This window comes from Protomyctophum bolini, assembly GCF_963924005.1.
Source record: "Protomyctophum bolini genome assembly, chromosome: 18".
In the NCBI taxonomy this organism is placed as follows: Eukaryota; Metazoa; Chordata; class Actinopteri; order Myctophiformes; family Myctophidae; genus Protomyctophum; species Protomyctophum bolini.
In genome coordinates, this window is record NC_137879.1 from 31,698,280 (window position 1) to 31,712,146 (window position 13,867).

At 44.3% G+C, this 13,867-nt stretch overlaps 1 protein-coding gene across 1 annotated transcript; it reads left to right on the plus strand.

The window, feature by feature from the left end:
* Window positions 1-3,126: 3,126 nt before the first annotated feature.
* On the plus strand, window positions 3,127-7,074 carry LOC308333303 (protein Tob1-like). The gene is made up of 2 exons (XM_080789613.1): window positions 3,127-3,418; window positions 4,904-7,074. The coding sequence occupies exon 2, from the start codon at window positions 5,069-5,071 to the stop codon at window positions 6,074-6,076; it is 1,008 nt and encodes a 335-aa protein (XP_080645739.1). The 5' UTR covers window positions 3,127-3,418; window positions 4,904-5,068; the 3' UTR covers window positions 6,077-7,074.
* Window positions 7,075-13,867: the final 6,793 nt, after the last annotated feature.

Consider the following 13,867-nt stretch of genomic DNA (forward strand, 5'->3'; position numbering starts at 1 on the left):
TTGTCTCATTCGATCACTGTAGTCCACTGGAAAGCAAAGCTTAAAGCTTAATACTCCCATATATGCCCTCTATACTTGTCAAATATGGCAATATGACTCTATTCAGGTTATGGGTTATCTATTCTCAGCCTTCTTGTATATATGAGATTGCATCTATATATAGAAGTGCTTTTAATGTCTGCTGCCAGTGTGGTATCATTACTCCTTAACTAACCTATAATTCATATTTTCTTTTGTGTCTTTTCTTTTTTTATCACATAAACAGTGTTTGTCAAATGCCTTTGTTTGTTTTAACCACAAGAACTCTGCATGTTTGAAGCTTTAGAATGATTTAAATCCATTGATGGTATTATCAGACCATACTGGAGGTGATTCTAGCCATTACTGTATGTCGCTACCATTAGAGAGAGGAGAGAAAATGGATTTCACAGCCTTGTGGGGGAAAATAATAGAGAAAAATGTCAATGTGTATATACTGACTTCACTAAAAGAAATTTGCATGAGTCATGCTGAAACATCCTACTTCATTAGCTCTGTTACCTCCGGGTCTGAGCTAGACAGCCTTGGAAACCTTAGCCATACACTGGAATCGTTCTCTGGTTGGCTGAGAATAACAAAAATGTCATTGTTAGTTGAGGTGTGGGACTCTTACCTATCCATAGCCAAAACTAACACTGGTTAGTGGTGAACAGTAGATGAATGAACAAAAGGAACATGGACTTGTTTCTGGTATAAGAGAACAGTTCAAAAAACAAACACTGGAGGAAAGATTTTTTTTAATCTCATGCTGGTGCAAATTGAAACACGTCTGAACATTTGGTCATAGTCACACATTTCCTGCACTGTGATGAAAAAGGCTGCCCTGCGCTAGTGGCCTTGGTGTGTCTCCAAGGCCCCTGCAGTGTGTTTAGTTTGTGCTCACCTCGCCCATCACACATGATCCTCCATGGTGGGGGGACTCATCTCTCACCCCTGCCGAGACTCAATCTGGAGGCTGGAACTCTCTTTCGTGCCTGCAGTGTGTCGTGCGGCCTCTCAGCTCTGATCATCAAAAACCACGTTCTACAATAGCTTGGCGATATGGCGCTGGGAAGTGTCGCCACTCTGAATATCAACCGTGGAACTGCAATGAAACATCTGAACGACTGCTAACTGAGGACGGTGAAAGCTGTGCCTGGAGTCGTTTACTGCGATGACATGACGGTACCCGGTATATGTAATGACAATGTAATGAAGCTAAGAATGGATAGACAGGGAGTCATATGTAAACTTTGACTCAAAGAATATGACAAAGGCAAAAAGATTGTCAAAACAAACAAACAATTCACACAAAGTCAATGAGCATGGACGACCGAGTACTAGTAGGCCTACTGTCAGCAGCAATATCACCATCTCTCCCTGCACGTTGAGCTCCATACATCCTCATTAAGCAAATTAGCCCACCAACGTAGACAAAGCAGGCTGTTCAAGGCCACGCGGACGTCTGCCATGCATGAATATACCCCATGCTGGTTACATTTTGCGCTGCGAATGCCACACTTTGCACCAAAGTCTCTTTTGAGTTGAGCTGAGAGAAAGAGAGAAATATAGTGTGTAGTGGCTGTAGCCACTAGACTAGAGGAACAACAGACTGTCTAAATGAATTATTATTGATCCCTGCCAATCATTTTCACCACTGAAATTGTTATTGACTCCACTCCCAAGCTGTTGCTTCCAGACTGTAAGTAACTAATGTCTGCCCCTTAAATTAGACTGTTCTCAGTATGTGCGTGCGTGTGTGCATTTGTGTGTGTGTGTCCTAATTTCGTGTCATGTGTCATAGATATGTCATAGTAGACGGCATCATAAAATGACTTATGTCACAGTACAGGCGGGTCACGTGAAGTCTGAGAATATCCACATTGGAACCGTGCCGTTTCTATGTGCATCCTGAGATCCACATCATTTCCTAGTTTTCCTTGGGATTTTGAAGTCTGTAGATTGTTTTACAGCCTCAACTTGGTACCTAGCTACTTCTAAAACGCTTTCCACTGTCCTCCCCCTGCCTCCTGCCACGTACCCTCACCCCAGCTGTACATTTCATGTGGCATTTTATTTATTGTGCAAACACAGGGTGTGAGAGCCCATGTTAGGTAAGAACAGAATGTGACGTCAATTACCTTAGGCCTGGCAGAGAGAGCTTAAGCCCAGCACAGCTGCTAAAAACAAGGAGCAAAGCCACATGGGCAGGAAAAGCAGCCTGGATCCATTGTGTGACGCAAACCACCAGTTTTATAATAATTGAAGTTTCATCACGGTTACAGTTTCAGTTTGAGAGGTTTAAGTGGATAACTCCTCAGATGACAGATTTTCATCTGCCCTGTTTTAAAGCGGTGAGAATTGTGTTATGTCACAACACTCTCCGCAACCAGCAGGTTTTGGGTTGTAGATACACAGGCACAGCTGTAGACTTTTCCCATTGGCTCAAGGAACATTAAAATGTCATTGGTAAAGAGAAGGGTACACAACCCCTGACAGGTGTGTCCCTCCGACTGGAGACACTAGTAGTTCTGGTCTATGTCTCTCTCTCTTTCTCTCTCTCCACCAGCTGCTTGCAGCTTCAGCGTGGCTTGACTACTGATGATTTGTTTTTAACTTTTTGATTTGAGCAAAAGATAGTGCTCGAGCCATCAACTTCATATAGCCAACAAAATAATACAAACATGACCATTTAGAAAGCATGTATACAAATATGGTTGTCTGGTCATTTGTATTTGCAACGTTAGACGAGGAGTGTTCCACTGTACAGCTTGGTTACATATCTTGCAGTGAAAGTGAACTATAGGCCTATAGGGTTTTTATGAAGCTCATGCACGTCAACAACCAGCTCCATAAAACTAGACCCCAGAGCACATGAAAGGCGAACCACTACCGTAAATAGAACTCTGCGGCTTGACTGACGCGCCGGCTGCGCCAATCACGGCGCGAGCCGGGGTGGATATTGATGACGAAGGCGCCTCTCGGCCAATGGGAATCCCCTGCTGGGTGTTGACCTCTAGGAGCCGCATCACCGCCTCCTCCGCGTCCGTGGCGGAGGAGCACTATAAAAACACGCCAGCCCAAGTTTGAAAGGACAGAGTTGTAAAAACTCCCAGGCAGTGGGGAGTCACATCACGGCACGGCCCCCCTTTATAGGAGAGGAAACCTAAAAATCTACCCCACACAACAAGGAACAACAAACTCGCCTGGAACACAATTGTAGAGACACACGAAGGACATTATTGTTAATATTATCATATAACTTTTATACCTCCAGTAAAACAAAAGGAAAACAAAAGCAAGAAAAGAAAACCCTGTTCAGCAGAAGCTGTAGAAGAATGAATACACCGTTTGACTGAAGCGGAATCTATTGCATCAAGGACCCGCTGTACATTTCAATGTAAGTGAATGATTCATATTATCTGACTTGCACAGGCTGTGGGTTTGAGTTGCATTATACACATACATTACACAATGCAGAACCGTCGATCTTATGTTTGGATTACACAGAATGTATGGCTACGTGAAATTGTCAATTATATAAACGCAATAATTTAAAAAATAAGATGGAATCGTGCCTTCTATATGACAATCAATCATTGGCACTTGTTTAGACGACAGTGAGTACAACCCCTTGTCGTGTTTGTCGGTGTGTAAACCATGGTGTGATTTTACTGTTTTGAACGCTGTCAGTCGTGCATAACGTTGTGAGATTCCACATTTGGTTAGCATTAGCAGCAGCCTAGCTATAGGCAGCCAAGCTGGTCGAGCTAGCAGTAGCTTGTGTCTCTACTGCTGCTGCCGTCGCACGACCGTCTGTTGTTCTTTGCACCTCGGGTGGTGTTGCTTGCCGACAAGAAGGGCACACCATTTCGTCCACACTAGGCTTTCGCGACGCGTTTGTAAAGCTTGTAGAGTAGATCTGCTCTTTTTGGGCCGACCAACACCTCCGTACGGCGGGATATAAACTAAGCATAACATTCCGCTCACACACACACACACACACACCCTCGATTTAAAGGGATCATTTGTATTCGGTGGCACGAGCCTGTCGATCGACGCTGGAAAAGCAAATGACGCATCTTGACTTTAACTGAAATGTATAAAATTTGAAATGTGTCATTTATTTTGTTTGGCGAGCGACGAATTCTAAGTTATGAAATGGACCCCCCCCCTTCAAGTTGCTTTGCAGTGTCGCTCGTGATGATGTCCTACCGACCCGTGATAAGACGAGGCGATGGGCGAAGAGGACGATTTGTTATCTAGTAGTTTATGCTTGTCATCATGACTGACACGATAGGCTACGAAGGGTTATAATGTCTCGTGTTCTGTCAGACAAATGGCTTTACATTGGCCATGGTCAGCAATCCAATGATTATTATGTAACAGACTGCAAGCTTGGCCCGTGATCTTCTTTTGCCTACACAAGCTTCAGGAAGGAAACGATCTGGCTTGTCTTCTGTAACATTGACATGCCCGCATGCGAGGAATGCAAAACAATCGCCCCCTAACAATGTCAAAATGAAGCCATCTAAAATCCCATTCTGACGCGGAAGGAACTACACAACGCCCCTCGATGGAGGACGGCTATAGTTGCATTTATCAGTCATACAGCAACCACAAGGGAGAACACTGCTGCTGACACCCTGTGAGTCAGTGGACTGTGTTTATTTATAGCTGTAGTGTTGATATTGTACAGCTGATATGCAGTAGGGCTGTGTGGAGGACAGACAGTGCTTCGTTGCCAGGGTGTGAAGCTAACCGAGACCGTAACATGAACCATAATGATGGCTAATTTGATATCGGGCTTCTCTGAAATGTCTTTTTGTTATGGAACTGCAGACCGTCTCAGAGTAATAATATTGTTCTCATCTTTCCGTTTCAGGATCAAGAACCTGACCCTGTCAAAGGAAGGATATCAGTTTCAGCAACAAGCACTTAATCCGAGTCTCTTCAATACACTGATCACTGCTGCCTTGGAGGTTTTTGCAACACTCGGAAAAATTCACCCTGTGTCGGAAAAGGAATCGGTCTCGCCACTGAAGCAGCTATGCAGCTTGAAATCCAAGTAGCACTTAACTTTATTATTTCCTATTTGTACAACAAACTCCCTCGGCGACGTGTGAATATCTTTGGTGAAGAGCTTGAGAGGCAGCTGAAGAAGAAATATGAAGGGCACTGGTACCCGGATAAGCCATACAAAGGTTCAGGATTTAGGTGCATCCATGTAGGGGAGAAGGTCGACCCTGTGGTGGAGCAGGCAGCCAAAGAGAGTGGCCTGGACATCGAAGATGTCCGGAATAATCTCCCTCAGGACCTTAGCGTGTGGATCGACCCGTTTGAGGTCTCCTACCAGATCGGAGAGAAGGGACCAGTAAAGGTGCTCTATGTGGATGATAACAATGAGAATGGCTCCGAGCTGGACAAGGAGATCAAGAACAGCTTTAACCCAGAGGCCCAGGTCTTCATGCCAATCAGTGACCCTGTCGGGGCCTCCTCTGAGTCCAGCTCTCCATCCCCCCCGTTTGGGCAGTCTGCTGCCGTCAGCCCTTCTTTCATGCCACGCTCCACGCAGCCCTTAACCTTCACCACTGCCACCTTCGCCGCCACCAAATTTGGCTCCACAAAAATGAAGAGCAGCGGTGGCCGCAACAACAACGGTAGCGGCAACAGTGGTAGCAGCGGCAAGGTAGCCCGCACCTCACCCACCAGTAACCTGGGCCTGAATGTGAACACCCTACTGAAGCAGAAAGCCATCTCCACCTCCATGCACTCACTGTACGGATTGGGCCTTGGTCAGCAGCAGCAGAAGGCCTCTGCTCTTTCCCCCAATGCCAAGGAGTTTGTGTTCCCCAGCCTGCAGGGTCAGGCCAGCCCTGGAGCTGTGTTCCCTGGGGAAGGCTCCCTGGGGCTCGGCCCACTGCAGTACAACAATGCCTTTGACATGTTTGCGGCCTATGGCAGCCTCAACGACAAGTCCCTTATGGATGGCCTCAACTTCAGTCTGAGCAACATGCAGTATTCTAACCAGCAATTCCAGCCGGTCATGGCTAACTAAACTCATCATGACGATGTTATTTATGAATGATGGTGGCTAAAAGAGAAGGAAAAGCAAAACGCACATTTAGAAAACTGGACTTTGAAGGAAGTAATGTCTAGTCAGTCAAGCGCATGTGCCCAAGGGTGTTTTTTTTTGTTTTGTTTTTTTACTGTTCCCCCTTGAGTTTTTCTTAAAAAAAGAACGAAAAAAGAGAGCTTGTTGTACAAACACATCCAAGCTTGGTTACTTAAATTCAACATGCATCATTGTTTTTCTTTTTCCTTTTTGCCAACCAAGCACAAAATAATTTTTTACTACGTTGAAAAAAGAAAAATACTCCAAAAAGTAAAAAAAAACACAAACAAAACACAAGCTTCAAGTTTTGGCCTCTTACAGTATTTTACAGGTGGTAAGACATGGCTGATTTTTATTGAATTGGCACTACTAAGTGGGGTTACTTGGTCCTTTTCTAATTGTATAATTTAATTTAGTACAGAGTTTGTAAGATATCAGAGTATATATTGTTTCTATGACATGGTGTTGCATTTATATCTTTTTACTACTTCAGTGATCTGTGATGGCTGCAGCAGCTTTCCTTATTTTCTTTTCCTTTTTTTAAAAGATAATTGTTAAAGAAATCCATCTTTAAAATACATACGATATTCTGAAGACTGTACAGAGTATTCCTTAGTGGTGGAATTCAAGTGTAGGAATATTTGCTTTTTTCTGAACGAAGAATTGTATTTTCTGTTAAGAGGTTAAAAGATTTTTGCTATATTATGGACAAAATGTAATCGTATGAATATTAATTTTGTACCTACATTGTGCAATACTTGATAAAAATACGGTATAACAAAGTATTTTGAGTCAGTGTCTTACATGTCAAGAGGGACTGAAATAGTTTATATTGTTAAGTTTGTATTAAATGCTTAAAAATTATATGCTTGTCTTTATTTTTTTTAATTTCATATTTGCACCCTGGTCTTTTTAATAAAAATAAACTACAGTTGAACATATCTGTGGAAAGTGTGCTTAATTACTAGATAAGTGAATACAGGACCCCAGCGCTCTCCTTTTCTTTTGTGACATTTCTGAATCATTATCTCAGAAGAGCAGCCTTGCCTGTTGAGTAATCTTCAGCCCAAACAGATAATGCTGAATAGTAGAGCCACGTGGTTAGAATTTGGCACTGTATACGTCATGTGCCCAAGGGCAATTTGAGAGTAGACCTTGCCGTTCTCGAAGACGGTGACTCTGCAGTTTGTCACAAGTGTTTATGAACTGTAAGAGCTCTTCAGGTTTTGATGGAAGAAAATGTTAATCACTTGCTGGTCTATTCAGGAGCAGTTGTCCCAGTCTTTAGAGTAGTCCATTGACCTCATAGACAACACATGGTTGTGAAGACAGGTGGTGGGCTAATTTGATGTGTGAAATCACTGTACTAGTGTGAACATGACCATAAGATTATGTTTCTGTCCCACCAACTCCCTCTTTAAGGTGGATTTGTTATTACGTTATGGACTTACGTTGTCTTGCTGTTGGCAGTCCAGACTATCCAGTACGTGTACTGATTGGCATATTTATAGCTCTATGATTGCCATCATGTGAAGAATACCTAGCAGCTCATGTAAAGCAAGAACAAGCCCAACATTCAGTAAGGTTTTAGCGTTTCAACAGCTTAGCTCACCAGTCACCAAAGAGATAATCACATTTGCAATTCTATATGTGGCAAAGGTCTGAGGTAAATAGCTTGAGTGTTTATGCTTCAAAATACCGCCTACTTGTGAAGAGCTTATTACAAGTGGAAATGTTAGCCATATTTCCTGAGCAAGCTGAGCTACTTTAGCATGCTTTTTTGCTTTTATAATTGCATGTAAAGCCATGTTCATTTAATGCCTAGAGACTATAGTACTTGAGTGTTTATTTCCTTTATCCAATGGCGTGTTCAGGCTCAAGCTCTCATTTGCCCCTCAATTAAGCTTTGGATCTTACTCGTAGCACTGTTATGTTGAGTTATGTTAAGACTGTCTTTGTGAATGTTTAATGTTTACATCTCTGAAAAGATAAACAACTAGCCATCTGGTGGTTCATACATTTAATCCATTTACAGCCAATAAAGGCCACGTGATCAGACTCTACAATGGTTCCTTACCTGAATATTTGTCTAAATTGATTGGTGGATAATAAGTGTGGACATTTGGAATGTAAGATGCAAATACATTTTCTCAACTATTAGGGATATTTCACTTTAAAAAAATCTATATATAAAATAAAAAAGAAATGGAAAATCCCGGCTCCCTAATGTGTGAGGGGGCTGTGATTTTTCTCCTTTATTTTTAATATTGTTATGTATTATGTTTATTTGATTTGAAAGTGAAATATCCATTATCACATGGCGTGATAATGGTACTGACTTTACAAGTGTCCTCAGAGTGAAACTCCACTCCACCCTGTTGGATTGTAGACCATTTTTAATTGTCTGACTTTACAGATATAATGATAATGGAGAGATATAGTCCATACGTTTTCAAATTTTTCTGTCGGTGCAGTTAGTGGATGTTAAGCCTCAAAGAATGCAGGAATTACCATTTGCTTTTGCTCTCACTTACATACTGTATTGTAGAGCAGATTTGCTTTGTAGGGCCTATATACAATCTCTTCTACTTTGCCCTACGATCTCTTCTATTCAAATGGAGGTCCTTTTCTGTATTGTGTGGCCAGCCATCATTCATTTGGTCCAGTCTGTAGCAGGGAAACTATTTTTGTGTTTCATTCATTCAACTTGTTAGAGATTGCAGTGCGCATTGACGTTTCAAGTCTTGCTAGGCATTTTGAAAACAATGTAGAATGCGGGCGCTCGCACGCACGCACGCACGCACGCACGCACGCACGCACGCACTCACACACACACACACACACACACACACACACACACACACACACACACACACACACACACACACACACACACACACACTCTCACCTCATTGGGGTAAATAGACACACAGATGGTCTGGTGTCACACCAGCTGGGAGACTCCCAGGGCGAGGGGTGTTGCCTTGCTGTGACTCCATCTTGTCTGGGCCAGAGTGTACTATCACTACACTAGAATCCTAATATGAGCTACACATGCTATACATATAAATGTTAGGTGAGGTCCTCATGGAGCTCGTAATGTCAATGTTGTCATGTTTGAACCCCTATATACAGTACGTACTTCACTATGGCCTCCTCCTTTTCCCCTTCTTCCCCAAATCTCTTGTTGTGAGCTGTACTGTAGATGTGCTATTTTTGCCGAATGTTCGCCCCCAGAATATGGACACTAGCATGTGGCTATCACTGTATTGTGTGTGTGTGTGTGTGTGTGTGTGTGTGTGTGTGTGTGTGTGTGTGTGTGTGTGTGTGTGTGTGTGTGTGTGTGTGTGTGTGTGTGTGTGTGTGTGTGTGCGTGTGTGTGTGTGTGTGTGTGTGTGTGTGTGTGTGCGTGTGTGTGTGTGTGTGTGTGTGTGTGTGTGTACACATTTGTTATCAGGGCAATTCTTTAAGAGAATAAAATCACTACCTTGTCTGTGTCTCTACACAATCGGGTGTAGTCCTTGTGAACTTTGTTTGGAAATCAGCCCAAAGGCTTCCAGCTGAAAACACACACAGGTTCAAGTATTATCGACTGATGCTGTGGATCAGGGGATGGAGTTTAAGGGCGAATTCCTCTGTACAGTATATTTTCCCTGCTGCCAGGGGTCTGAACCTGATACCAGATGGGGCTTTTAGATCAGTAGGACAGAGGTGAATAACTGTGTGCAAAGGTTGTATAGGTCTGTTCGCATTTCACGTAACAAAATGCAACATCTTCTGTCTTGGAACGTTCACAGCAAGATATCATTCGATTCTCATGATGAGCTGTCTCTGTGTTATGGTACATACTGTCAGTGTTATAGTACATTAGACTCGCCCCCAAATATTCTCCGCATCTGATCATGTTTTTTTTTTAGTGGTGCAACCACTCCCTTACGGAGCTATGTGTGTGGCTGGCTGGGTGCCTGGGTATGAGCATGAAAATAGCATGGTTGTTTTTCACCACCTGTGCGCAACCTAACACACACACGCCCATAATTAACTGTATATATATGATGATTTCGGGTGTGCCAGTACAGTACAGTACGGTGACAGTGTACACCAATGGCGGTGGAAACCATGTAAGGCACCAACCAGCACATCGGGAGCAATTAGGGGTTCAGTGTCTTGCTCAAGGACACTTCGACACTAACTCTGGGGGAGCCCGGGTTCGTGCCTTTATTGATAGATTACAGTAGTTTGACAGGAAAAGGGGAGAGAGATGGGGGTAAGACACGCAGCAAAGGCTGTCGGGATAGGGATTCGAACCCGCAACACGCTGTCAGGCTGGATTACCAGCCTTGGTACCTGGACCGCTCGGCCGGCCCTGGCCTGATCATGTTTTTTAATCAATCGCTACACTCATGGTACCATACATGGACTCATTGAGTCACATGTTTCTCGGTGGCATATAGCTTATTAGTCGGAATGCTTTTTCTCCCCCGTTATTAATATTAAACCCCTCAACTCAATAATTCATATTTCCATAAATGTTTTGTGTCATTTATTTATTCATGGCTTTGTAGTCAACGTGATGAGCTTGGTGCATTGAAAGCTTAAGACAAAGTGCTTGAGATGAGATCCCTGTCGCTTGTTTGTGAACATTATTCCCATCATCAAAGTGTGTGTGTGTGTGTGTGTGTGTGTGTGTGTGTGTGTGTGTGTGTGTGTGTGTGTGTGTGTGTGTGTGTGTGTGTGTGTGTGTGTGTGTGTGTGTGTGTGTGTGTGTGTGTGTGTGTGTGTGTGTGTGTGTGTGTGTGTGTTGAGTCAAAACTCAGAAATGGACCACAAATCTGGTCAGCATGACAACTCAGACCTCAGAAACTACATCTCCCATAATGCAGCAGCAAGATGGCTGCTCGTTACTTGATTAGGAGCACCTTAAAAGGAATGGAGGTTCAGTCATTCTCAAAAAACAAACTAATGCAAACCGCAAAGACTACTCAAGAGCTCTACCTCCAAAGAAAGATGCCAATGGTCGGTGATGTTTTGTTTCATTTACACTTGTGTATGCACTGCAGTACTGTTAGTTGTGGTTAAAATCAGGCTAATTATGAATAGTAGGTTAAACGTGTTAAACGTGTGCACGTGTGTGCGTGTGTGTGCGCGTTCGTGCGTGCCTGTGTGACGTGTGTGTGTGTGTGTGTGTGTGTGTGGGGGGAGCACCTGTTCCTGGTTATTGGGGTTGGCATGTACAGTATGACAGTGACATTTGGGCGGCACGCAGTCCAAACACACCACCACGTGTGTGTGCAAGGGACATATCTGCCATCCACGGAATCTCTAAGGCAAGCAAACATTTCAACTTGAATGAACAAAAAGCGGAGACAAGCTTTCATGGAGACGCGGGGGGGGGGGGGGGGGGGGGGGGGGTTATGCACGTGACGTGACATCATCATCATACCCGGAAGTTATGCGGGAACGCCTACTGAGTGGCAAAACCACTATACTGTACTTTCAGGCCTTGACAGCCCATACATCCAAACAGAAAAGTCCTGTCTGATTGCTGATCTGAAACGACGCTAAACTCACTTTGCCACTTGACTTTCCACTCACTCTACGGAGTCTATATACGCACGCGCATATACCCTCTATTCAATGTTATCCGACGGTTAACTCCGGTGTGACTTTAATGGATACAGGCTGTGTTGTTGTGTCGGGGCAGCGTGGAACCTCAGTTGCAGTCTCTGCTTTCAAGTGTTGCCAAGTCATTTCAGGGAGGATCATCCATCCAGCCCCCATCCTCATTCCAGGCAGACGCTCACTCATCCCGAAAGGACCACGGACCGACAACATGGAGTCACAATCCATATTTCATCGTGGCTATATGAGCCAGAGAAGATGGGAATGGACTGTATGCTTCATACAGTATATATTGACTCCTCTCCTCGCCCACCACCACCTACTGAATCTCTGTCAGTCTCTCTCTTTCTCTCTCTCTCTCTCTCTCTCTCTCTCTGGGTCTCTCTCACTGTTTGTTTTGGTGCTCAGATCCCGGTTGAAGGTTACAGTAACGAATGGGTGTGTAGCACTCGTCAGTACTAGGTTTAAAAATAGACCTTGCAGCGTTTCTGCGTCATCATAGGAGAATCCTCGCCTCTCAGCTGCACCCTCCCCCTCCCCTCCCCTCCCGGCTCCCGCTATGCATCACTTCACAGGGAGAAGTTGTATGCTAATGCAGCATGAAAACATTCTTCACACACCTGCATAATCACTTGAAAAGGACTAAGGAGGATGCTGATTTGGGGACTCTTAAGGAGAGTGCACTGCCCTCTCAAGTCTGTGGCATGAAGTGGAGCCAGAAAATCAGGCAGGTTGAGCTTCATGGATAGAGAGAGAGAGAGAGTCACGCAGAGAGACACGAGAGTACAAAATCATGAAAATGTGCCTAAATTAATCGTTGCAAAACTGCGTAACCCTGACAACAGTTTTCTTCCACCTCTGATGATAACCGCGTGAACCATGGATGGATGTACCGTTGAATTGGGCCCGGCGACTCATCAAGGGCAAATGCTCCCAATGTTCCTCCCACTACCCTCTCTCTCTGTATCTCTCTCAGTTTCTCTCTCTCTCTCTCTCTGTGTGTGTCTGTCTCTCTCTCTCTCTCCCTCTCACCCAGGTACAACGTGGCTTATTGTGATGTGGAAGGTTGAGAAAACACTCCCCACTCTCCCTGAGGTATTGGCCCCTTACACGATAATCAGTCTGCGAAACAGCACCGTCAGGGCTTTCCACAGCCGTACACTCCGTAAAGATAATGGGGGCCAGCTCTCTCTCTCTCTCTCTCTTTCTCTCTCTCTCTCTCTCTCTCCGTCTCTCCACTCCAGTTCTGCCGCATTGTGAGCTATATCACATTCTGATTCTCGCCCCGTCACGTGTTTCGTATTACCCACACAAAGACTCCAGAACGCACCCTCTAATATGCAAAATGGATTTTCTTTATCTCCCTTTTCCCCCAGCGACTCGGCGAGGGAAGTCAAAGTCAGTGTGAGGTTGAAGTCCAGAGGGGAGATATATGTGCCAGAGAGAGAGAGAGAGAGAGAGCTGCAGCGGTAACGTCACAGCAGCACCGTCTCGCAGCTCGCAGCGGCAGCACTGTGGTCATCATCTCCAAAGCGAGGTCAGAGGTCAACATTCGGCAACTGCACTGACCCACTCATGGACAGCCCCAATTTATTCTTAAAGATGGAATGCCGCGATTTCTCCACACTCCACCCCCCAAACATGATCATCAGGTACTATGATGATTATACTAAAGTGATGTTTTTATGTGGCCACACCCACCCGTTCATTATAAAGTATGACTGGTTTGCCTGGTGGTGGGTGATGAATGATGGGTGGTGGAGATCATCTTTAATCGTACAGATTAATAACGTATAACCACTGAAGCCCAATTTCATACTTTTCACCGCTTCATAACGATGATGTGGTGAAAATAGCCGAGCTTGTACTGTAGATCTGCTGAAATGATAGGCTTTTCGTGTGCCTATATAACAGGGATGCCAGGTTGATTAATAAGTGATTTTGACATGAGCAAGCCATCCGCAGAGTGACGCCAATGTACGATGATGTATACGTCTGGCTTTTAAAGATGAGATTTGTGTGTGTGTGTGTGTGTGTGTGTGTGTGTGTTGTCTTCTGGGAGTGTCGTGGAACACCAGGCGTGGAGGAGCGAGATGATCGTGAGTGAAAACA